The sequence below is a fragment of the Rutilus rutilus genome (assembly GCF_951802725.1).
Source record: "Rutilus rutilus genome assembly, chromosome: 6".
Taxonomy (NCBI): Eukaryota; Metazoa; Chordata; class Actinopteri; order Cypriniformes; family Leuciscidae; genus Rutilus; species Rutilus rutilus.
In genome coordinates, this window is record NC_140214.1 from 12,687,742 (window position 1) to 12,713,595 (window position 25,854).

General features: G+C 38.2%; 1 protein-coding gene across 3 annotated transcripts in view; it reads right to left on the minus strand.

Moving 5' to 3' along the window:
• epha4b (eph receptor A4b) overlaps nt 1–25,854 on the minus strand; it is a 127,394-nt gene that overhangs the window by 92,333 nt on the left and 9,207 nt on the right. For all 3 annotated transcript variants that reach the window (XM_084411636.1, XM_084411635.1, XM_084411637.1), the window contains exons 2-3: nt 20,013–20,077; nt 12,666–13,326 (exon numbers count right to left, since the gene is read on the minus strand). In XM_084411636.1, coding sequence (XP_084267762.1) covers nt 12,666–13,326; nt 20,013–20,077 — 726 coding nt within the window. The remainder of the gene's footprint in view (nt 1–12,665; nt 13,327–20,012; nt 20,078–25,854) is intronic.

Consider the following 25,854-nt stretch of genomic DNA (forward strand, 5'->3'; position numbering starts at 1 on the left):
ACAGAAAGATCTAGGGAATCTACAGCAAACTGACCCAGTGTCTGCTGCTGGACCCAGCCAGAAATGTTCGGACACTAGCCTACATTTCCCAGAGATCTTCTCAGAGGAGCATTACACTATGAAAGGTAATCAGGTTTATTCAGTCATATTAAATAATATTTTGGCTAGGTACGGTATTTTAGATGTTATCACATGAAGTACATTTCCTTTTTTGATTTTTGTTTGATTTTTTTAACAGTGTATGCTGCCTCTAAATCACCCAGGGAAGCGCCTACTTGAGTTCAGAAATCGTAAATATGAAGTGACACATGTTCAAGTGGTTTTGATCTGAATAAATGGATGGGCGCACTGGGGAATTGAATATTTCTCTCTCTTTTTCATCTCTCTCTTTGCAACCAGTTGCATGACTAGTTTTATAGCAATTTTTTCAACACAAGCTCATTGGAAAGACGTGCCTCTACCTACATTTTCCCCAAAAACGTACTAATACAATCACTGCAGTTTCCATTTGAAACGAACACGGGGGCAGTAAAACAGCAACAACCTTTATTCCTTTTCACACAAAATTATGACTACAGGGGCAGATTAATCGATTAATAAATACTTATTTTCATCCAGTTCCTTGCACAATACTATGACCTCTAAACACTTTTAACATAGTGAATCATTTGTAAACGAATACATTTTGACATTTGCATCCCAAAACCAGCTCCATAGAAGACTTGCTCAATAGCTCACCGGGTACAACATTGCACGTACAATATAAGAGTCACAATAAAAGAGCTCAAATACCTTGTAGAAGCAAACTAAAATGGCATGGTTGCTTTAGCAAATGTGTTTTTAGATCACATTTGCTTTTGTTAACACTCTTGGGAATGGTTAGGGTTCAGTCTAGGTGGCCAAACCAAAGTAATAAAACACTACCAGATTCACATTAATCTGTTTCAAATAAAACTGAACATGCTTTTAGTGCCACTCACTGGACATTTCACTTTGAAAGTGTCGCCACAGGCCTGTTTTTCCAATGAGCCTGGGTTGTATTTTTTATGAAAAGTACAAAATTATGCCCACAATCTAAATTGTGTCGCCAAATTGTATTATAACACACATTATTGTCAATGATTTTTTTTTTTTTTTTTTTTTTTGACACTAACATAACTGACACTAACATAATGAATCAGGATTCAAATAAAATGCTGAGTTTCCACACTGGTAGATTAAACATATTGTAAATGTGGTTATGCTGACATGACCTGAACTGTTGGTTACTGTTTGTCACGCTTCACATTTAATCATATCAAAAACAAAGATTTATACGATTTGATGATATCACAATATGACCTGTTCACCGGTCTAACCCGTTCACCCGTTTTTAAGCATCACGCTGATACCATTCAGTTTCCTGGATCCTGCACGCAGAATGAATCATGATGTAGTGTTCAAAAGAGTGCAGGACAGCAGGACTTACTGAAGGGCATGAGAATGGAACAGAGAGAAATTTGATAAGCCAACTGAAGAAAGGGAATGAAAGAGTCTAAGTAGAAGGCGATCAGCCAACGTCACAGAGGAGGAGTCAGAGGGAGTCAGTGGAGAGAGAAAGTATATTGCGTTCCAGGACAGAGGAGTGGAAGATGACAGGTGTCTGGGCTGCTCTGGTCTCTGCTGGAACTGTAATTGGTTGTGGCAGACGCAGACAGCATGAATGGCCTGCTTCAGGCCTCCAGGGGTCAGGTAGAGAGACGGAAGGGGAAAAAAAACAACTCATGTGATAGAAAAAAGAAAGAGAGGAAGAGACAGAACCAAAACAGTGTGCAATGAGAGCAATTGAGGATATGTATCCAGTGGTGTGTTTTGACAGCAAATCTCAATTTCATAATGATATAATCCCTGTGACAGTACACATCAGGTTATTTTTTGCCATGGACGTGTAGGGTTACTTGGAGAGAAAGAAAGGATGGATGAAATCTACACAGCGCACAGGGACTTGTACAAGTCAGTTATTCTGTTTAATCAGTGAGACACTATCCGACATCAGTACCTTGGGTAACATGGAAGTCTGCATATAACACACTGACTGTATCTTATAAATACACAGCCTCGTGTCAAAATAGAAACAAACTCAAGCAACATTTGACAGAACCTAAAAATTGTACACAGGAACAGCCCAAAACATTCATTATAAATATCTACCCAGCTAAAAACATCTCATTGTGGTTTCCTGCAAAGTAGTTTCACCGATCATCTGATGCAAGAGCTTTTTTTCAAAACACCAAGCCTCAATCTGACTGGTTGGTTTTATGCAATTTCTGGGAATCTGGCTGGAACGATTTGAATCAGTACAACACAGTCTTGCTGAAAAACTTTCAGCTGGAACTTCATTGAATTGAAGCTTGCTATTTTTTTGCTAATTTAATTAATGACCTAGCACAGAATCTTAGATTACTCCTTTAGCATCACAACGTTTCATTTTCTATTCTTTTGTTCTTTGAAAATTAGATATTGGTCACCAAAATAAAAAATTCTGGCCATTACTGATAAGCCAACAATATGTTCAGTTATTTTTATGTTATGGCTGATAATCGATAAACAACTGATCTTAAAAGTCTATACTATTTTGACAAAATAAATTAGATGAATTAAAAATAGAACACTAAAAACTATCATTTTAAATGCTACAAGTGAATTTATGATACAGTATGAAAAATGGATATATTCATGTTGCTAAGATTAATACATTTAACAGTGTTAGTAGTACATTATTAGATGACATCAAATAATCAAAATGTAAAAATAGGGGAAATAAGATCGCACAATTAAATATTCAATATCAACTAGGCCTAATACAAATTCATTTTCAATTAAAATCAGCTGATAAACAGTACAGTACTAATAAATGGCCCAGACTTTGTTGATATTCAGAAATCTGGCTCTTTGAGACTACCTTCAACATGGTATATGCAAAGAGAAATGACCACTCTTCTATTCATGTAGGAAATGAGAGCTCAAAAGAAATAAGCCCTGTCTACCCATCCTAAACACTAAACACGGTAATAGCCTTATTCATTGCTGATAAGAGCAGCCAGCAGCAACACAATAACTGACCTGAGAACAGACGCTCTTATCAGATGGACTCCCAACGCTGTGAATGAAGCCCACTGAAAGAGGACTGCGCTAATGAGAGCTCTCATGAGACTGAAGACACAGCCCGAGCATGTTAATTACCTACAAGGGTGTGAAGGTTATGGGCCGGCCCATTTCATAATGCCATGTAGGAAAAAAAAGTCACACATCAGGTTGAAGCACAAAGAAAAGAAGAAAAACAAAAACAAAAACTCATCTGAGCTTCAGCAGATGGGCCGTTCTGGTAAGATTGATGATAGATTTACAGTAAACTCATTAAGTGCATCTTAGTACATTTCAGCCGATTCAAATCAACAAATTCCACATCCGATCCAGCATTAAATATACATTAAGGAATCAATAATAGAAACAGCACAGGTTGTGTGTTAAGTTGGAGTTAGTAAATGATGACCTGCTGTTTTACATTCCTGGTGAAACGGCAGACGGATTCCCATAACATCTATTTAAAGGGAAAGTTCACCGAAACATTTTAATTCTGTCATTATTTACTCAACCTAATATCATTAAAAATCACCCATTTAAAATCCTCTTTTCTGTGGGGAAAAAAAAAAAGATTAATTTTCAAACAATATTCTGTCTACTCCTTTTAATATAATGAAAGTGAATGAGGACTGAGGCTTTCAAGCTTCAATAATGACAAAAAACACCTTAAATGTATAATGAAAGTCATTATTTACTGAAATTCTATGATACTTGGCTACTTGTGAACTGTGAACAATGTCTTTTTAATGAATCAGTTGATTTAGTTCACAAATCCAACTGATTCAGTCCTTGAGTTCAACTCGACTCAATCATCCAGTCACAGTTCGCATGAGGAAAAGATTATCATTAAATAACTATTTTATGATGCTTTTTGAAGCTTGAAAGCTCTAGTCTTGACTAGTGGTCGACCGATATATATCGCCTCGGCCGATATTTGGCACTTTTAAAATATCGGCATCGGCCGATACGTTTTTCTGATTGGCCGATGTGTTGGAAGTGGGACTTTTATTTTGACGGGCGGCGCTGAGAACACCAGCGCCTGAGAAGAGAACGGCAGCACCTGATCACACAGCGCTCACTCACATTCTCCGTCCTCATTAGTTTCCGATCTCTGTCAGTCATATCTAATACTTTGTTAGACAGAACTGGTAAACAAAGAAAGTAAATGGTATGTGAAAAAGTAAAGTGTTGCTTTTATATTATTTGTTACAGTAAAGGCAAACAATTAGGCTAAAATACTTTCTCATTTACTGTCAACATTCAGCAAATGCGCATCTACATCATTTAAACAAATCTCTGAATATCTAATAAACATTTAATTTTACAAACCTTGCAGATTTAATGGAATATCTGTGATATCTTGTGAAGTGTGCAGAATGGCTAGCCTGCATAAACGTGTGACTGCGAGTGACGGTCGGTCCGTGTGAAGTGAGTGAATGCGAACAGAAGATCAGCTTCACAGGAGGCGCGATCGAAAAACTTTAAATCCTTCATTTTCACATACTGAGTGCAATGTTACAGTGTTTACTTCCTTTTTATTCACATATTCATATATTTTTAAACAATTACTTTATTTGTGAAAAATACTGTAATAGGATTGCAGATTCAAGAAGTTGTATAAGCATGTTTATTTTAAAGATTTGTTTTCTAATTTATTTAAAATGTCTAAAATATTGATTAAAATAAATATAAAGTACATAATAAAAATATCGGCTTTATATCGGCCATTGGCCATCCTGCTCTCTAAGATATCGGCATCGGCATCGGCCATCAAAAACAATATCGGTCGACCACTAGTCTTGACTTATCGTAAGTTAATAGAAAATAAGTGACCAATATAATATTTTTTTCATAAAACGCTAACAATTTTAGTTATACAGGTTTGAACTAACATGAGGGTGAGGTAATAATGGCTACATTTTAATTTGGGGGTGTTCCTTTAATACAAAAGGATATGTTAAGTATAAGTGATTTAAACCATTATATCTTTATTTAATCATCCGAAACTAAAGGAGGCTGTATAATTTGATGTCCGCTGTAGTTTTGCTCGATATAGCGGTGCTGAAAGTGCAGCAGTTCCCTATTATCACAATCTACTCACCAGTCACACACAGACATGCCTTCTTTCTGATAAATGTCATTATACCCCAAAAGTGCATGAAAAACTTTTAAAATACATGGCTACAAGGATATTAATATTTCATAAAGAATACCGTATGCGTCATCTGAGAAAACCATATAGGGAATGTGCTACATCCAGAGGTCTCTATGGAAATGTACAAGCGCTCTACCATGCACAGAGGACAACACGGCTCAACCGAACACACACGCTTGCACCTTTTAAAACACATTTATGCACGGCTGTCAAAAAACGCAGACTTGAACAAACATACGCTGATGATCAGCATTCAAATGGACTTCCTTGCTGATTTCCAAATGAGAAGCGTTGACGGGCAGCATGTAGCCAAGCCTAATTGAATGTCATCATTTTCCATTATTTGTTGCCTTTTTTAAATGAGAGCACTTAGCCTTTTTATTCACGTTTCTCAGAGACAGTTGGATCCATGAGTCCTTATGAATATTTAAACAGGGACCAGCAGTTTCATCTCCTGAGTGGTCTCTGAGCGTCGCTAGAGCCTGCGTCGGGAAGGAGGGATGACCATTACCGAAACTCGACCATGGAACAGCTGAAGAAAAACGGATATTACAAAAACAGCACTATGGAAAATGTCAGTAATTAGAACTGGCTGCCATTTCAGAGGCAGAGCGGGCCCGGCTAATGAGTCCATTAGCACCTTCCTTGCATAAAGAAGACAAGCAAAAAAGCCTCATTTTAATACATTAGCCTGCTGACAGTTTCACCGCGGAGGCTATTCAGCGCAGCTGACACGCTTTTCCAAAGGGTCTGACCTTTTGTTTGCTGAGCGCTGGCTCAGAGGAGAGAGTGGATTCAGCTCTCCTGGGCATAAACACTGGAGAAAGTGTGAGAAACCAACACCGTTTGCTTCCAATGACTCATTGAGAATATCAGCAGCTCACTGCATTTTCAGTTACTAATGGTACAGAAGAGGTAACATAACGGCCCATGCGGGCATTAGTCAAGCAATGTTTCCAAATTTAGCCAGCACTCAAGGCCTCGAAAACATTCGAAAAGCTTGCCGTTTGGGTGAATACACATTTCACCTTGGCCCACAACCAACAAACTGTGAAGTGTTCTCGTTTTTTTCACCCCTGAATTTCACTCTGCTTTGAAATTTCAGCAGAGAAAAGTAAAAGTCCTTTCACTCCCACTATTCTCAAAATATTCTAAACGTCCTTGCCCACATACTTAATTGCTTAGTTCACCCGAAAATGAAAACTCTGTCTTCATTTACGCACCCTCAATGGCATTCCGAACCTGTATGAGTTTCGTTCTTCAGTGGCACAAAAAAGGAGATGGTTAGTAGAATGCTCACACTTTTCCATACAATGAAAGTAAACAGTGACAAAGGGCTTTCAAGTGCAAGAAAAAAAGCTTCATACATAGACTGAAATTTCAGCAGCCATTAGTCCAGTCTTTACTGTCACAGGATCCTTCAGAAATCATTCTAATATGCTAAAATATTAGCTTAATATTTTTCGTGGAATTCATGAAACCTTTTTTTTCAGGATTCATTGATGACAAGACAGTTCAAAAGAACCTAATTTATTTGAAATAGAAACCTTTTTTAACATTATACGTATTTAGTGTCACTTTGTTCACTTTAGTGTGCAAAGTAACATCTTTAGCAACAGTGTGAAAGTGAATAGCACATAACAGGCACAATAGCGGTATAAACATACATAGCTATCGGTTCAATACGCATCTGGTTATGACTAACCATGCGTCAGCGTTTTCAAATACCTCAGTTTTCAAAGTCCACACTATAATTCATAAACAGCATTTTCAAATTTATCCACTTGGGAAAGCATTTTCAAAAGGCTAAATTTTTGCAAGACAAAAACGCAGTTTCAGTGTGGATAAAAGCCAATACGGAGAGAAAAAGATGCGTTTTCAAACAAAAACATTAGTGTTGACAAGCCCTTAGTGAACTAAAGCCTTAAATGTTGTTGCAATGAAACAGGTACTGAAAAAGGATCTGAATTTCTAATTATGCTGTTCTATCGTGGTCGATCATCTCCCACCACAACGATAAGGCTCCACGCTAACCCAAAGTGGCCTACGGCACAAAGCAATAGTTCCGTGATTCCTAATCCCATGCTAAGCTTTCCAATATCTGTGAGTTGTCTACCTGTCGATTAAACAACCGCGTGGTCTCCAAGGCAGCTATTGTACTAATAGCAGAAACCATTTCTAGAGAGTCTGCCAGCTTAATACAGATGGAGGATCATTCACAAATCCTCAATATAATCAGAGCTTACAGGGATAACTCATGTATTAAATATGAAAAGCCATCTGCCGGCCTGATGTGTAATGCAGTTACTATGGTGAAAAAAAACAACAAAAAAAGCCTGTGCTTACACATACCACACACATCCAGCTATAATTCACTGCCTGAGATGAAGGATAAGGCCATATATTAGGAGACCTCTGGCCTTGTGCTGCCAATAGACCTCCATGATTAGCCATTTCGTCATGCCGGCCTGATGTGGACCACCACACTGAGAAACAGCTCAACACGGTCAATCTCTATTTATTGAGTCTTGCGCTCTGTTAGCAAGGCCTTTCGGTGATTTCTTATTTCTCTTTTCCACTGACCTCTCGCATGATTGATTGAATGATTCAACCGGAAAAGATACAGCTAGCTTTGTCTTGAATAAGGTTAATTGACCGGTAGAAAGCAATTCATTACACTGGCACGTTCTGATAAGATTATTTTGCAAAGAGTGACCATTCCTTGACCTGCTGCATCAGAAGGGAGGGAAGGTTTCAAATAGGGATGGTTGCCATAAGCCGAATTCCGAATTCGAAAAGGAGATAACAGATTCTATGGAGCCCCTAAAGGAAAAATAATATGAAATGGGAGGACAAAATATATTTCAATGCTTTTGCATTCTCTCGTAATTAGGGCTGTGTATTGGCAAGAATCTGGCGATACGATACGTATCACGATACATGGGTCACGATTCAATATATTGCAATATATTTCGATACTGTGCATTAGGCGATATATTGGGATTTTTTTAAAGTAGGACTATAATTTTAGAAAAAATTATATTAAAAAAAAAGACATGATGTGCATAAAAGTCAAAGAAGTTTACTTTAGGTTAACAATTCAGTTCACAGAAAATCAGACTGCCAGTTTGGTATTGTGGTTCACAGGTTCTTATTATAGTGAGCAAATTTGTATATTTCTCAAGTAGGCCATAATAAAAGAAAATACAGAGCCCCTGTCACAATACAAAACAACAACGTGAACTGGACGAAAATGAATGAAAGTGAATAAAATGAATGTGTCATATAGGCCTATTGAAATCAAGTTTTTATTTGATAAAAGATTTTAAAAGAACTGGACGCGCGAATGAGGCAAATTAACGTCTGCCGCGCTAAACGCCTCATTCGTGCCACAGGACCTACAGACGCGAGTAAACGCGTCTTTGCATTAACTTAACATTGAAATCACTCGCGCCAGACACTCTATTCGCGTTTGGTGTGAACGCAGCTTCACGGTGCGCGTCCACTACAGCGGCAAAACTACGCTCGGTGCCGCTGGCAACGCTGTAACGTCTCCGCTTTGGGGTGTGTCTGTTACGAGTGTGTTTGTTTTTTTCAACACACGGACAGTATAATCATCATGCACGCGATTACATTTAGAAATAGACAAGCTTTGTTTCCAAATGCACCAAGCAAAGATCCTTTCAATTTTATAAACCCAGCCAATATAATAACAATAAACACATCCAAAATAAAATCTTTAACATATATAAACAACTGCAAAGCATCTAATTTGTAAACAAAATGATTTACGCACTAAATCCATCATAAACTGCCGACCGCGTTTTTCGCTTGATATTTGCATAAAGTCGAGAACTGCCCAACCTTTTGACGCTCTCAGTCGCTCTCAACGCTTTCTCCGGTCCTGCACTGCTGAGCGTGAAGCTCGACTTCCATGGAATGAATTGAAAACGCTTGCTCCGCTCGCTCCGTGCCAGTGGACACGCACCGTTCGGCGAGCCTTTTAAACAACATAAACGTGAACCACCGTCTTACCATGAATATTTTTGGACGTAAAAAAAAAAAAAAAAAAAAAAAAAAAATCGATATTGCGTTTTTGAAAATCGATACAGTATTGCAAAATAAAATATCGCGATACTCATGTGTATCGATTTTTTCTTACACCCCTACTCGTAATTATATAGTTGGGTTAGGGCTGGGCGATAAATCGATTAACTCGAATGTGTAGTTTACGTCGATTTGTTTGAATGAAAATCGGTTTTCTCTTTAACATTCGCCGACGCCCTCCTCTCGGCTCCCATAGTTCCAAACGGGCTCAGTACTCCCCCCGCGCGTTTGCCATAGAGATACACAAACAACATGGCAAATGTTGCAAAGGCCGCGGCAGCACAAGCACACCCGCCAAAAAGCAACCTACAGTCTTACAAAGTTACTCTGATTTCATTTTCAATACAATCAAAAACTGAGACGCAAGACATACACATTTGAATGAAACTAGAGATTGCGTCCGCGGTGATCCGAGACATGGATGTGCGCTGTGTTAAAATGTTTAAATGCGCGAAGTGTCAGCGCTCTCCGTATAATGCGTGATCTCCGTGCTGCGTGCAGCCTCACCTGTTAAAGTAAACAACTCAGCCAGTGATAGTTTGATAGATAGATAGACCTCTAGAGGCCGCGCTCTCACTCTGTATAATGCCAGCAGTCTCTTCTCAGGCTCTCATACTGTGTAATGACAGCGCACCTTCTCAGCCACTCCAGCAATGGACGCAACCCGGAAAAACTATCGGTGTGGATTTTTGCCGATAACGATAGTTCCACCAATCAACTATCGGTACCGATATATCGGCAAAACCGATGAATCAGTCGACCTCTAATATTGTTATTTCTGAAATATCCATAAGCGAAAAACTATGTAGGATACTTTATCCCAAAATTCAATGTTTTCAATTTGACCATACATTTCTAGAGTTATGAATGATCTGGATGCAATATCAACAGTCACTTTAAATATCAAAATCTTGATCAATCGTTCTTGATTGATTGGAATTCCAAAATATATTAGTGGATATTTTTACACAAAAATAACTAGTTTTCTGTTATTTTAACTGGATGCCACTTCCAGAATTAAACAAGATGTGTAGTGCGGTCATGTGACAACAAAATGCCATTCTACTCTCATTAACAAACATCAGGAAGTAGATATTAGTACCATTAAATTAGCATAAGCTAAGACAACTAAAACAAAATTCATAGCAACAGAGCAAAAAAATAAATCACAAAATCAATGGAGAAGAAAATGGAGAAAAAAATGGAGATGATATCTGCTTGCGAGCGGTATGAAGTCTGTAAACGTTTCATCATGAAGGTGTTGTCATTAGCTCCTCAGCAGGTCCCTCTGTGTTGCTCTAGCCTGTCCATTAGCAAACAACATGATCCACCTCAGCAACCATGAGATAGGAAACAAGCAGCCCAATGCACAAAGAAAGAGAACAACATCCCCACAATTACACTCACAGGTGTAAATCATGCTTTACTCACTTCCACTCCTCTTTCCAAAGTCGTCTGAAATCTCAAAGTTGATAAAAGAAAGTACACTGCATAATAATGCTACATGCAAATAAATAAAGATCAGTAGGAGTTTGCAGAAGAGCTGCAAATTCAATCAACAAGAGGTTTGAAACTTTGAGAGCTGTGTGGGTTGCTAGATATTTACTTTTTAATGTTTTGATGTGTTTACAGGCTATGCAGAAATCAAAACAGCAAAAGAATAACGTAAGACGAATTAGGAGCAATTTAAGCGAGGTTGATCCCAGCGGATCAAAAAAAAAAGATATACATTTTAGAACAATGCATTTTTATTTATTTATATAAAAATAACTAAAAATGCATTGTTCTAAACTATACCAAAATGTAGCATATAGCATTTGAATAATGAATTTGCTTAATAAAATTATGTTTTAATGAAAATTAAGAATGTAAATTTGTAATATTAGTTTAAAAAAAAAGGTGTAAAATTTAAAACATTATTGTGAATATACATATGGCCACTGGTACCTTATAGTTGAAATATTAAACTCAATAAATCAAGAAGATCTGGGGTTTGAGCTAGTATTACACTTAAATGAGGCAAAAAGATTTGAAAATAATAATTCAACAGCTGGCATAGACTTCTTTGAAGAAAACTTCTACAAACTCATCCAATGAACGCACACGCTCTTGAATTAAAGCAAGACTGCCTGCTGGAGGCCTATGGATTTGCAAAGCAAGTAAACAGAACAGATAGTCTATGGAATGCTATGTCTCAATAATTTGTATCCTGGAGCATAACTACCTTCCCCAACTCAGGGAAACAAGGCACGGAGTGAATCTGAATGAGTCACAGAAGCCCTCAGCTACTTTCATTGCAAACTTATTTGCATTTGCTCACAAACACACACATACACGCTCACTAAGCATACAAAGGGACTGCAACTGCTAAAAAAAAACAGATTGTGGATATTTCATCACTACAGAATGTGCCATATTAACCAATAAATCCCCTAATAAAGTCATAAAAAACGTGGGTTGTGTTATACAGTGGCCCTAAAAAGTATTTGGACAATTTAGCCAAACTTAAAATACATGAATGGTACATTTAATTTAAAAGAAAGATTGCATACACTTGATGACTTCAAACATTCAATAAAAATTACCTAGAATACACTTAAATTAAATGCAAAAGAAAAGAAAGGTTAGCTATGTTTGGCCTAGCATCGTTTACAGAATATTTTGTATGGAATGCAATGACATTTAAACACATTAATAGGGATGCACTAATATAAAAATGTTGACCAAAGCTGAAAATTATTTTCATGTCATGGCTGATAACTGTTAAATGGCAGATATTAGAATTTGTACTATTTTGTCTAAATAAATTAAAAATAAAATACACAAAAAAATAAATAAATAAAATGCTAGTGAATGCTAAGTAAATTTAGGCATCACAATAAAATAATCTACAGAATGAAAACAAATAAATAAACGGATATTCATTTTGAGATTTGCAACATTTAAGATTAAATTTAACAGTGTTATTAAATTATTAGTGTTAATTTTGAGATTTAGATGAAAGCAATGGTAATCTAAATGTAAAATAGGAGGAATGAGCATGCACAATTAAATATATCCAATATCGACCAATAAAGAAAAAAACTTTAATATTGGCCGGTAACTAAACAATAGGGGAAATGCCATTGAAATGACTGGGAAAAGTGTCCCAATTTATCATGTGCATCCCTACATCTTAAAGTGTAACTTGAGAGTACAGACGTGTCTAAATACTTTTTAATACCACTGTATATCTAAAGTTGCCAACACAGGAGTACAATAAGCTGCATAGAAAACTCACGCTGACAGTAGTCCTTGTTCTCTTCGAAGCCCGGCTTGCAGACACAGCGTCCAATGGGCACCAGCCATCCGCCATCTCCACTGCAGTACATCCTCGGCGCCTCAAACTCCTCAGAGTCATTCACACAAGATCCCCTAACCTCCACCAAAGCCGAATCTCCCCCTGTCACCGTGTCGGGAAACTGGGCCAAGTTCAGAACGGCAAGAGGACACTTCTTATAGAAGACCCTCAGGGACACCAAAGCAATGCAGGCTCCAACATCTTGGAAAGCCAGGTAGAAACCCTTCTTGCTCAAGTTACTGATGTCCCTGACTTCTGTGTTTAGTTTCATGACGCGATCGCCCACGTCAGTCTGCGTGAAGCTCTCGTCGGCTGCGATAGTGTCGATCTTTATGTACTGGCTCTCCTTGATGAACCACAGGTTGGCGTTGTTGGACTCGTAGTAGTACATATTGAAAGTTTCTTTGCAGGTGCCAGGAACTCCAGGCAGACTGTTGCAGTCACGCAGGGTGAACTTAATCTCGATGTAGACGCGCTGCGCTCCATCTCGTGGGATGTGGCGCGTGCGTAGCCAGTTGTTCTGATTAGCCTCCATCACATTACACACCTGGTAGGAGCGCATTGGGGTGTTCCTCTCATCCATCACACTGATTTCCTCCCACTGCAACAGACAGAACAACTGTTATGATTGCAAAAAATGTGTACACATTTGCAAAAATACAAAAAAATCCCAGAAAAAAACTATTTTAGATATTATATGAGGATGCAAGTTTGCCAATCCTGAACTCTGGGCTTAAATATTGCATGTATATTGTGTAAATATTTGTTATGTATTATTTCTATTACATGTACACTTATGGAACACATAGTATGCTTCAGTTAGTTTGTGTGAGTGTGTATGTCTCCAGTTGCATAGGCAGCAATAGATAGAGTATGTGTAAGGGACTCATCTCCCATCATCTCTTGCCATCTGCTTCCACTTGTCTACAGTTCCTTCATTTGGAACACTTCATGCATAAGTAACATTTCACTCCTTAAAGGGAGAGAAAATAAACCATCCAGGGAGTCTTAGAGGGGCGGGCAATTTCTTCAACGGCTGGTTCTCAAAAAAAGATTCTGATTTGCTTCAATAAATTCTATTCCTTCTCTGTATAATTTGCAGCGGAGATGAGCTGGAGGACCACCGGCTCAGTTCTAAGTGATTTTAGAGATTCATTTGAGCTGCTGATCAATCAGCGAGTAACGTACTAGACTTCAAATACTATGCATTCAGGAATCACTGCTTGACCACTTGAGTTGCCACTTGAAGGCATTCATCATCATTTCCGCTCAAGATTTCTTGAACAGTGCATGATGGGAGCAATCCACTGGAAAAAGAAATAGAAAGTTATGGGGTTTTAAAGAGCTCTGTGTTCTTTTGGGGGGAAAAACTGTCATCTTTTACTCACCCTTATACTGTTCAAAACCTTTTTGACTTTTATCTTCCATGGAACACAAAACGAGAGTACCTTACTCACTGATTTTGTCAATTTACAGTGAATGGAGACTGGAGCTTTCAAGTCCCAAAAAGTATACAAAAACACCATAAAGTATCATTAAAAGTGATCAATAATGACTTGTGCTCTATATTCCAATTTTCCTGAAGCCATACTATGGCTTTGTCTGATAAACAGAAAGTAGCTATGTCGGACACATCAACAAAATCTTACTTTGTTTCGGATATGTTCAATGAATAGGTTGATACAAAATCTGATCTGAATGATTTGACTCAATGATCCAGTTACTACAGTTAACAGATCACTGGAATAAATAACAACTTTCAATCTGATTCTGTTCATCATACAAAGCTATCGTGAGACTTAAAGGAGAACTCGGTAACTCTAGCGAACTCTAGTCACTTCTTCGCTGATTTTCCCTTTTGTTGTCGCATGTTTTCCCCACGAGCTCCCCCTACAGCTGTGGGAGGGCGTATATTTCACAACACGGTCGTAAAAAACTCAGCCTCCTCCCCCTCTCTACCGCTGCTCATGTGCGTTTGTTTTGATCGGAGCAAGCCAACTGTATCGTGTGGAGCTATGTCTACCGAGGTGGGTAATCTGGTAATACATCATGCGTGTTTGTTTATGTCGAATTGCCGTAAAGCAATTTGTGTTTCGCGCTCGTTCTCGTTCTCGTTCTCGCTTCTCATGAGACTTCCAATTTCTATCTTGCCGGGACGGTAGTCCCCAAGTTGCAAGGTTGGTTTTCCGCCTGGGAACGCTGGGGGGAGCGGGGAAAGTCACCAATATCACCAGAACAGGTTGTTTAACCATCCAAATGATTTCTAGACAGTTTTATTACGTTAAAAAAGTTACCAAGTTCTCCTTTAAGACAGCATGTAAATCGTTTGATACTTTTATGGTGCTGTCGTTTCCTTTATGAAGCCTAAAAGCTCCAGTCCTCAATAATGGCAAAGAGCTACCAGAACATAAAATATCTCATTTTGTGTTCCCAAGTCAAATGGGTTTGGAATGACACAAGGATGAATAAATGATGACAGCTTTTTCATTTTTGGGTGAACTAATCCTTTAACAACCCTTAAACTGATTGGCAGTGAATATGGGTGCACATTTAATCAAATGGTCAAGGAGACTGAGTACATCAGAATGTCTACAAAAGAGCCATTTTCCACATCAGTGCATTCAAGCATTTGAAGTATCTTATACCATGCGTCAGCACAGTCTGGAGTGCACATCACTTGCCGGCCATGCCATTATGACATAGCAACAATGAGAGCGTTTATGACACGTTGCCATTAGCTTATAGCTTAAAAAAAAAAAGTGATCGAGGCTCAGGGTCAACTGTTAGAGCAGTTTGGCTTTAAACTGAGCCATATGCTGACTGGTGGGAATGGGTGGACATTACAGATCAAAGTGACAGAGCCACTAAACGTCTTGGGTATGTTCTTTCCCTTTGAGTGGAATAATTACGACTTTTGAAGGAATATTTATGTAGGGAAAAAGGCAGGTTTATGCCTTTCTGTTTATTTATTTTCAAGAGTCTGTCTGAACCCAACTGCTACGGAAAGTTTCTTTGGATTTGCATTGTCTGAATTCATGAAGTATTTTACCACAGATGGGTGGTTACACAAAAGTCTAAAGGGTTGAGTTACACACCCCAGATCTCCAGACGCACATATACAATTTAGTTACACATTTCTGTATGCCACGATAGGGCACAGCCGTGCAAAGGAAATTGGCCATGTGCAGTTGATATTCATGAACGAAACTATCTATCCTCCAGCAAAAGCATACACCGAAACGTTCATAAATCCACCTACGTACAGCTAGTTCAACACACACTCACAATTGTTAAGTGAAAAACAGGTTATTTGGACAGGAGGTAAAGCTTAGCCACTCTCAATCAACGTAGCGGCCATAAGTGTGACGTGGGCGTCTTGTTAATTAGCGTCTCCAGCTGGCCGCTTCCCCTAGAGTCTCTTCTGAAATACCTTAACTCCATTCCCCAGTCACCCTTCACAGGCTCTGGCCGCTTTGAAGCCAGGCAAATATGTCAGATCAGGGGGTCTGCTTAGCCCTTCATTGGCTTAACTTAATTGCAGGCCCACAATCATCTGGTAGTTTAAGATACTTAAATGCAATTGACTTTAAATCCCTAAAAGAACGTCTGTTTTTGGGGGGGAGAAGGCCCCTTTTGGAGGACACGTTAATAGGGCTACCTGTTTTCTATCACTCTAGGTGAATTGCTCCCTTCTATTTTAGAAACAGACACGCACACATACCCTAAACGACTATAGCCATTTGAGAGCCAATCCAAAACAAACCTTCCACATCTGGGACAGGGAAAGCTGTATTAGTCTTGACCTGCGAGGGTCAAGTGGCAGGCGATTGAGTCAGTAAGGTAAATATCCAGCGGAGGTGAAGCGGCTGCTTTGGGAACACATCGGCTTTCCTGTGAGTCGCTCCACAACGGCGCACCATCGGCGGGTTCAGTGGGTCACGGGTCGCCATGATAATCCTCAAGTATGAAACGCAAGCCGCAGCTGCGAGACCTGATTTAGCCTTACAGTTCACTCCCATTAAACAACTGCCATACCAGCAAAACAAAGAGACTCCTACTATCACTGAATCTAAGGTAAACACAGCACAAGGCCAGGGAGGAATGTTCCCTGAAGAGTTTAACAGACGTAACGCGGAAACGGGCCAATTGGAAGAGACTCTCACAGCACTGTATGTAAGAGTATCACTCAATCCAGTAAAAACTTAAACTGATCGGTTAGAGTAAAATTTAGTTTGCTGTAAAAAAGAAAAGAAAAAAAGAAATACTATCCATTTAAAAGCTCTTGATGTCTACTGATGGGAAAGCACATACTTTTGAATATGCAATATGAAAGCATGCCAGCATTGAGATCTACAAGGTTTCCCTTTGCACAGGCTGTTTGCATGAAGCATTTAGATCAATTCAATAAGATGTTTTTCTTTAGCAGATCTAAAAATGAATGGTTAAATGGCCTATATTAAAAATCTATAGTATAGAGTGATGCAGGAATTAGTCTCAAAATCATTTTTTCAGAATTTAATCAACAAAATGTGTAAGAATCGTAAACCTTTGTTGATCACAAAGCTTTTGTCTGTAATAATCCAAATGACAACAGAAAAATCCCATTGGCTTTTTGTCGATGAAAACAGGGTGATGTTAACTTCCAGATTGGCCTACAAAAATACATTGTCTCTTCAGCACCATCTTGTCTAAAAAAACAACATTTTTTAGAAAAATTCTGTCAAATTTAAGTTGATTTGTATAGCGCTTTTCACACTACATATTGTTTCAAAGCAGCTTTACAGAAAAGCAAGTCAAATCAGTGATGTAAATCTTAAGATCAGCCATCATAACTTGTTAATGATGTACAGTTAAAAATATGGATTCTTAATTTTCTTAAATTTTATTTTTAATAAAACAAATCTAAAACAATTACTAGCAATTGTGGATCTTTGTTGTGATCCATTAAAATGATGTTGGCGTTAGATGATAGCAAATGTAATCTAAGATGTAAAAAAGTCAGAAACAAGCATTCACAATTAAAGAAAACACTAATATTGGCTGATAAGTGATATGGATAATGGTCCACTCATACATCCCTAGAACACACTAATTCCAAACCTGTGTACTATGTAGGACAGATAGTACGCAATATGGAATGCAGTCTTAGAGAAACAGCCCCCTGTAGACACTCCATTCGTCTGCTGAGGAGCTGGTGATGTGCTCACTCACACTACAGCAGCGCTCAGTCCCACTACAGAAATCCAAACACTCCAAGCCGTTTACATGGAAAATCTCATAAATGAAGTTTGGTTTACAGGATGCATCTGTTTTGAGGATCTTGCTCTACAGTGTTTGCATTGTCTTCCACGACTTCAATTTGAAATGTCATTCAGTATTCACATGATTTCTTAGGGAGAGGTGCCGGGTTTGGGTTATTGACAACATATCAGCCTGTTATGCAATGCAATACTCTGTTATGCAAGTCTTATATTTCTCGGTTTGGGAAGGAGTACATGTCTGTCGCACTTTTTTCAGCAAAAAAGAATAATTTGTAAATTCCATTCATCTCTAGATTAAGCTGCTACACGACACGTCTCGTAGACACGCGTGTGGGGCACGGGCAATCTGATCTAGCTTCTGACGTCTCTGTTAAATCATTTAAAAGTCAGCTGTGAAATCCCCGAGATTGATTTTCTTTTAAGGTTACCATGCTTTTTGCAAACTTGATTATTTTTAGACCACTTTGGGTGCATCAAAAAAGACAGAACAGGCCTCCTCTACTCAAAATAAACGGCTCCTTCTTCTGTTCTCTGGCACAGGGGATTGTGTTCCTGCTTTAGAGACTCTTAATCTTGACGTCTTCCTCAAATAAATTGGAAGTAAGCGACCGGGTAAGTTGGTGTTAAGCCGAAAATGAATGCCTCTTGGCTGAAAACGAGTATAAGTTCGCTTGACTTCACAGATGACCTTGACACCATATCCTACAATTTGCACATGCAAAAAACAGTGGCTCCTATTTATAAGAACTTGAGAACGTGCTTACAGCCTTCCTTTCCCATGGGCTCGATGTATGCTGTATTCACTCTTATACATATGCATGCGCAGGTTGGGTCTAACCATATGCAATTCCAGCACATTTAAGATGTGATTACTGATAATTGTTGGCAGGGGGATTTTTTTTTTAAAAAGGTGTCCCTCTACAGTTCAAATAATTTTGTGTAAAAGAAGCACTAAAGATTAGCTTGAAGTATAAAATGTGTAAGAATCAACAGAGCTTATTCAAAGTCCATTTAAGACAAGTCATTTCACTCGGCGGCCATTTTTGAAACTCCTCTCCGGCATGCAAGTGCAGCTCCTATCTCTTTGAATGGGGAAACATCAAATTCTCCAGAACTGTTCACCAAGCTTATGACAACAACTGTTTCATAAATTTTGTTTCTAAATGCTCGAATCATGACAAAACTGAATTTTGCAGCCTGGGCAAAGCTAATGCGCATGCACAGTCCTAAAAGTGTGCGTCTCAAAACACTGTCTGTTTCTATAACAATCGGAGCTTCTAACGGCAGCTGCAGTTACGCGATGACTTTGCTAATCAATGATTGGCTCTTTCATTTAGAAGGCGGGTCTTATTCGCCATTTTGGGCGTTGCACGTCTTCCTATATATAAAGTCTTTGGCTTATTTTATGTAAAAAAACCTACTGGCTTTTTGTTGAAGGAACCAGGGTGATTCCTAATTGTGGATTGGCCTACAAAAATCCTTCATCACTACATTTTGTCAAGAAAAAAAAAATCAATAGTCAAATCAGTGATGTTATGCTTAAAGTTATGGTTCGGAGTAAAATCAAGGACTTTTACGTGCTTTTCCCAAAAAGCTTGAGGGGGTTTGGCTTGAGGTCATGGTGCAAAGGACCCTAGGTTGATTTTACTCCAAACCATCCCTTTAAGATGACATCATAACCTTAGAATGTCCAGTAAAAATGTGGACTAATATTTTAGAGTTCTGCTAAAAGAAAAGCATGTTTTAATAAAAAAGGAAAAATATGCAAAAGGGGTTCAAACAGAAAAAGAAATATGCTAGAGGAGTTCAAAAGTGCGTCGGAGCCCAAAGAGCCCAGACTCATTTTAATTTAAAAAAAGAAAAAAGAAAAAAAGTTGTCCCTGCACAGTTCAAATCATTTTGTGTAAAACAAGCACCGAGACAAAATGCACCATTTTTGGCTGCTTGCAAGAGTCAAAATTGATTAAAGACGTTTGTGTGGGGCTTGTGTGTTTGTGTCTTGATTTTGATTGGTTGTGTTACTCACCCCTTCAGCTGGGTAGGCCTCCCAGCCAAGGTCTCCCAGAGCAGACATAGTGTCCAGCAATGTAACTAGAGAGAAAGAAAGAAGTAGAGAAAGAAAAAGAGCATACGGGGGAGAGAGAAAAAAGTAATGATTTGTTAAAGTTCACTCAGCCTTGTGACACTGTGAGCAAAACAAGCTAGTTAGATGAGATTGCATATTTGGCAAGTAAATCACAGAGCAGTTGCAGACAATCAGGTCCGTAGCCTGAGGGACGAGAGTCTTGCCCCACGGTTTAAATCATTCCCACAATGCCCTCGTTCATCCAGCGTCGAAACCCAATGCTGGGAACCCATTACGAGGGAAAGACTGTTTTGTAAATCAGATGTATCAATAAAAACACATTCATGTCTTACACAGCATTACCGGCAGAACAGCGTTTGCCCTCGATCGCTGTATTGATGGTTTTCATTTTCATTTCTGGAGTATGTATGAATATGTGTGTGTATGCCAAGGGGAATGGGTCAACAAAACATCTAAGAGGCTATTTAATTTCTTATGCTAGTCTCTCTCCCCCCTCGCACAGAGGGTCGCATACTGTGTTTTTCTGCTATGATCTACATTCCAGGGTAAATCCGGCTTTGCCATCAACAGTTATTAATTTTTAATCACCTCTGATGTTGCGTTTTCACACTGAGGAAAATATATACATATGGCTAATTTAATAAAGTGTTGCAAACCATGTTCTACATTTCATGAATTAAAAGACAAAATTATCAAAACACTGACTTGATCACAGTGACATCACAGAACTGAAATGAACAAAATCAAAATTTAAAACATGACTTCAAATTTCATATAAATATGTATATATAATAGCAATATACACATTAGATAGATAGACAGACCGACACACACACACACACACACACACACACACAATCACTTCTTCCAGTCAATACTTCCAGGATATTCGCATAAAGAAAAGCTGAGCACAGCATGTTTGACATATCAGCACACAAGAAAGTTAATGACATGCAGAACTTTAGTGGTTTAATAGCCTTGTTTGTCTTTCACCCTCTCGGAAGTCAATGTTTTAACTGTATTCGTTCAAAGAAAAAGTAAAGAATGAGAATATGACCAAGGTATATCCTTAGCCGCTGTGTATGAAGTGGAGTGGGATGTGTGTTTGATTTATAGTGACAGTGCAGTGTTGGTGTAAGATTAATGGAGTCATGTTTCATAAATATTTTCCTGCAGGCTGACTGTAATCCTTAAGCGGTGAGAGGGATCTGCTCTACCTCACATACTGCACAGCACACATAAGATGTCCAAACAACTACGGCGACACAGAGCTGTGAATGTCAATCACTCATTTCACATGCAAAGAGGTTAGCCAATCAGAAAAGTGGTCATTTACATAAATAATCTTAAGGTACAATAGCAAAACAGCTTGTTTAGTTCTGAGGCCCAAAGAGGGGTGAAAAACGACCATTTAAAAATAAGTTACAACTGGTTTTAGTCAACTGGTTTAGTTTTAAAAAAAAAGACTGATAATGCACAATTTGTGTTTAATAGTTTGAGTAATCCATTAAAAAAGTATATTAAATGATATATTATATAGAAATTAAATTATATATAGCCTAAAGTCTAAACCGAAAAAAAGACTGTTCTTATGGAGTGATTTACCACCTCCTCCTCTCTGCAGCCCCCATCTAAATCCTCTGGATTGATGAGGAGCGCTTTTCTAAAGAGCCCTTCGCCTGATACAACACATTACGCCCCGGTGACGGTGACATTTGTAAATAAATAAAGTCTCAGCGAAAGTGTGTCAGAGTATTTGCTAAGGCCATTTGCTCAGTGAACAGGTACCCTTTTCACTGAGGAAAGGTCGCTCTTTAAAACCGCACACAAGGGATAAACAGCATTTAGGTTTGGTTAAACCTACTGATTATTACAGATGTCTTTAATAGCACACCAGCTAATAGAGGGCGGAAACTGACCCAATACAACCACTGTATGGATGAGAACCACTAATCTGGATGCGTTAAAGCAGGATAAACAATTCTGAAATTGCAGAGTGAACTGGAAGAGGAAGGCCGCAATAATACAGATAAACAGGTTGATTACTCAAATAACTGCAGATAAAACCTGAGGGGGTGAAACAAAAAAGCTCTGCTTCACAAACACAACTGTGTATGTAGTGAAAACCTCCCTTGCAACTCAAATTTGCATGTAATTAAGTGGAATTACCATAAATTGAAATTCAAAGAAACTCAAAGATAGTAATTCTAGAAAAGCAAAGGTTCAATTTTGCCTTGACAAAGTTTTGTTGTTCTAGTCATGTCAACAGATAGGATAAAGCATGGCTTTGCAGGGACTCTTTATTCAGAATCTGCATATACTGCAGTCATATTGTTATGTCATTTTGAGATAGATAGATAGATAGATAGATAGATAGATAGATAGATAGATAGATAGATAGATAGATAGATAGATAGATAGATAGATAGATAGATAGATAGATAGATAGATAGATAGATAGATAGATAGAGATCTCTCTACAATGCGAGTAAATCATCACTCTGGGCGACAAAATAATGTATATCATCTGTAGGCTACTAGTATTTCAAATTCAAATTCATGATGACCTGCGCGCTTTTCGCACATACGCAAAGAGAGAGAGAGAGAGAGAGAGAGAGAGAGAGAGAGAGAGAGAGAGAGAGAGAGAGAGAGAGAGAGAGAGAGAGAGAGTCTAACCACTCATAATCGACAAGCTACATGTAGGCTACGATATTCTGTAGATATACAAACGATATTCTTTGTTGTATTTTCCTGTCAGTTCATTTGGAATTATTCAGCTTTTAAGAACAAGCACAAGCAGAAGATGTAGCATAGTGATGGCAATTTCAAAACACTGCCTCATGAAGCTTCGAAACCTTTGCGAATATTTTGTTCCAAATCAATGGTTCGGAGCGTATCAAACTAGAGTCACATGATTTCAGTAAACGAGGCTTCATTACGTCATAACTGTTTCGAAAGTTCAATCGGCTGGGGGCGATGAGAACAAGCGTCGGTGGGTTTTACCTAATCTTTGATAAATTTTATACATTTGTAGACGTTTTAATTAGACAGTATCATTTAAATTAATAATGTATATTAGTCTCTTATTGGTCTGTTTAGCAGAGCCATATTCATAGAACAAACAAAACAAACCCTAACAATTGATAAAATAACATGTAGACACTTGATAATCTGATTAGATAATTGCATTTCAAAGATTTTACTTTCAATAAAAAAATTTCAATAGATTTGTAAAATGTGTTTTTATGCATGTCTGGCCCGGATTTTTGTTGCATTTACACTGTTCTGACTTCTGACCACTAGGTGTCACCGTGGAGACGGGTTTCGAATTGTTTCGAAGCCTCGACACAACGCGGCACATTTGCTTCAACTGTTTCACTGTTCCACGAAGCCTCGATCTGTCCACCACTAAAGATTATTCGACTTGAACCGACGCTGCACTGACCGATCGGTTTATGACATCAAAGTACCGCGAGAGTGATTCAAAAGCATATGAGCCGCCCTGCTCTTTAATCGCTCTCGCGTTAACTTACTTTGATGCGGTTTGATGTCATAAACCGATCGGTCTGTGCAGCGTTGGTTCAAGTCGAATAATCTTTAGCACTATATAGGCCTCTATATATATATATATATAAATAAAAGTACAAGCATCATAAGTATGCTTTTAAATACTCCAAATTTGTCCCATTCATATTCATTCTTTTTTTCTTTTTTTTTCTTTTTTTTTACAGAAACACTGAATGACCAACAATATCTTAAGCACCACCACCAGTCCTAAGTTCAGTTAAAATGACTGCATCCATGCATGGTTACCAAGTTTTAGTTCTAATTACTGAAGTTCTAATTACTATCATTAAATAGTGCTTGATTATCATAATATCATAATATAATGCTTTATTGACTGAAGAGTGTACGTTTAGATATTTAAAAAGCTGTGCCATTTCACAGAGATAAGCTGATTTAGTGGAATATATGTATGTATGTATGTATATGTATATATATAGTAGCCTATATCAATGGCCAATGGCGATTCTATTGCCAAGGTGTGCGTAGAGATGTAGATAGATAGATCGATCTTAAATTTAAAACATTTCAGATTATCTTGATTATCAAAAAATGACAAAAGACAAAAAATAGGCCAAAAAGCTCACATAAATGTGTTGTCCAGAGGCCACAAATATAGTGCAAAAGTGCTAAAAGTTCAAGGTGCGCAAAACGTTTTCAGGTTCAACCCTTCATCAGTGCCATCCGTTCTCTCCAGATTATTTTGATTTACATAGACATATCTAAATAGATAGATAGACTGATGGACAGATACTCTTTTAAATGTATGTTCTCTTTCTCTCTTCGATTCCTTCAACTCTTCTTTTCTCGTTCGGTTTTTCTGTCTCTGGAGAAGTGAATTCATCCACAGGTGTAACTCTACCTTGACTTGGACTTCTCACTTGCCCATTTGTGTCCATGCCCAGCTCATATTCATCATCCAATAAAACACCATCAATGTCAATACCAGATTAAACCCAGCAAAACACTTTACATTAAGATCCATATCTCACACTTATGACAAATAATACACAGCATCATCTCACATTATCATTGTCTTGCGTAAGATGGGTCTGATAATGGTATATCTGTCTACATAGTTTTCCCTAACACAACATGTGAATCATTTCCCCATGACCACCGCTGTTGTCTGCCCAGAGCAGACTGAATGGGCTCTTCACAGGGTTTGGTTTCAAACAGGCATGCTCATTTATCGATTATCATCAGTTGGCAGCGTTTTTTACTTGGGGAAGAAAATCAGAGAGACTATGGGACCATGTTACTGGAACAGGACACCCCAGGGATGAGATGGAGTCCACTCCAGGATTTTATTTTGATAAATCATTAAATACAACACTTTGATCATAATCCATTGATCTGTTGCACTTTTAGTCACTTGCATTAGTGAATCTCTACAGGAATCATAGAGAGAGAAAAATATGTGTTATTGTCTGATATACATGAAATGAGGTCAGGCTGACAAATCGGCTGACATTTGGCCATGTTGAGATTATCGGCATTGGACAATAATGGGTTGTTCACACCAGCAGTGATTAAATTGCATTAATTGCTTAAATAATTAGCTTGTCACAAATGGCTAATGTGCTTTTTTCTTTCTCTTCAAATATTTGAATGAATTTAACTTCAGCACATTTATGTATGTCTCATTCAATTATAATATTATACACAAAACTATTCTTCAAATGTTTGAGGTCAGTAAGATTTTTTTTTTCTTAAAACCATACTTTTACTTTTATTCAGCAAGGATGCATCTGAAACAGAGCACTACGCTAGAAGCTAGGATCCTTTCTGGACAGCCTTCTGAGCCAGAGACGCCGGTTAGAATCCGGAGGGGTTACAATGGTTCCATTACCCGGATGGGAGTGAGGTTTAGGGGGGGGGTGAGTGTAATGGATGCTAGGTAGTACTTGCTGGATGAGTAAACCTCACTCCCTTAGCCTTAAAGGGTTAGTTCACCCAAAAATTTAATTTCTGTCATTAATTATTCACCCCCATGTCCTTCCAAACCCATAAGACCTTCATTCATCTTCGGAACACAAATGAAGATATTGATGAAAATATGAAATCCGAGAGCTTTATAGACTGCAACGTTTTTACCACTTTCAATGCCCAGAAAGTTAGTAAAGACATCAATAAAATAGTCCTTGTTATAATAGCCCCAGTAATAATTCTCGTTGCTTCATAACATTAAAGTTGAACCACTGTAGTCACACAGACT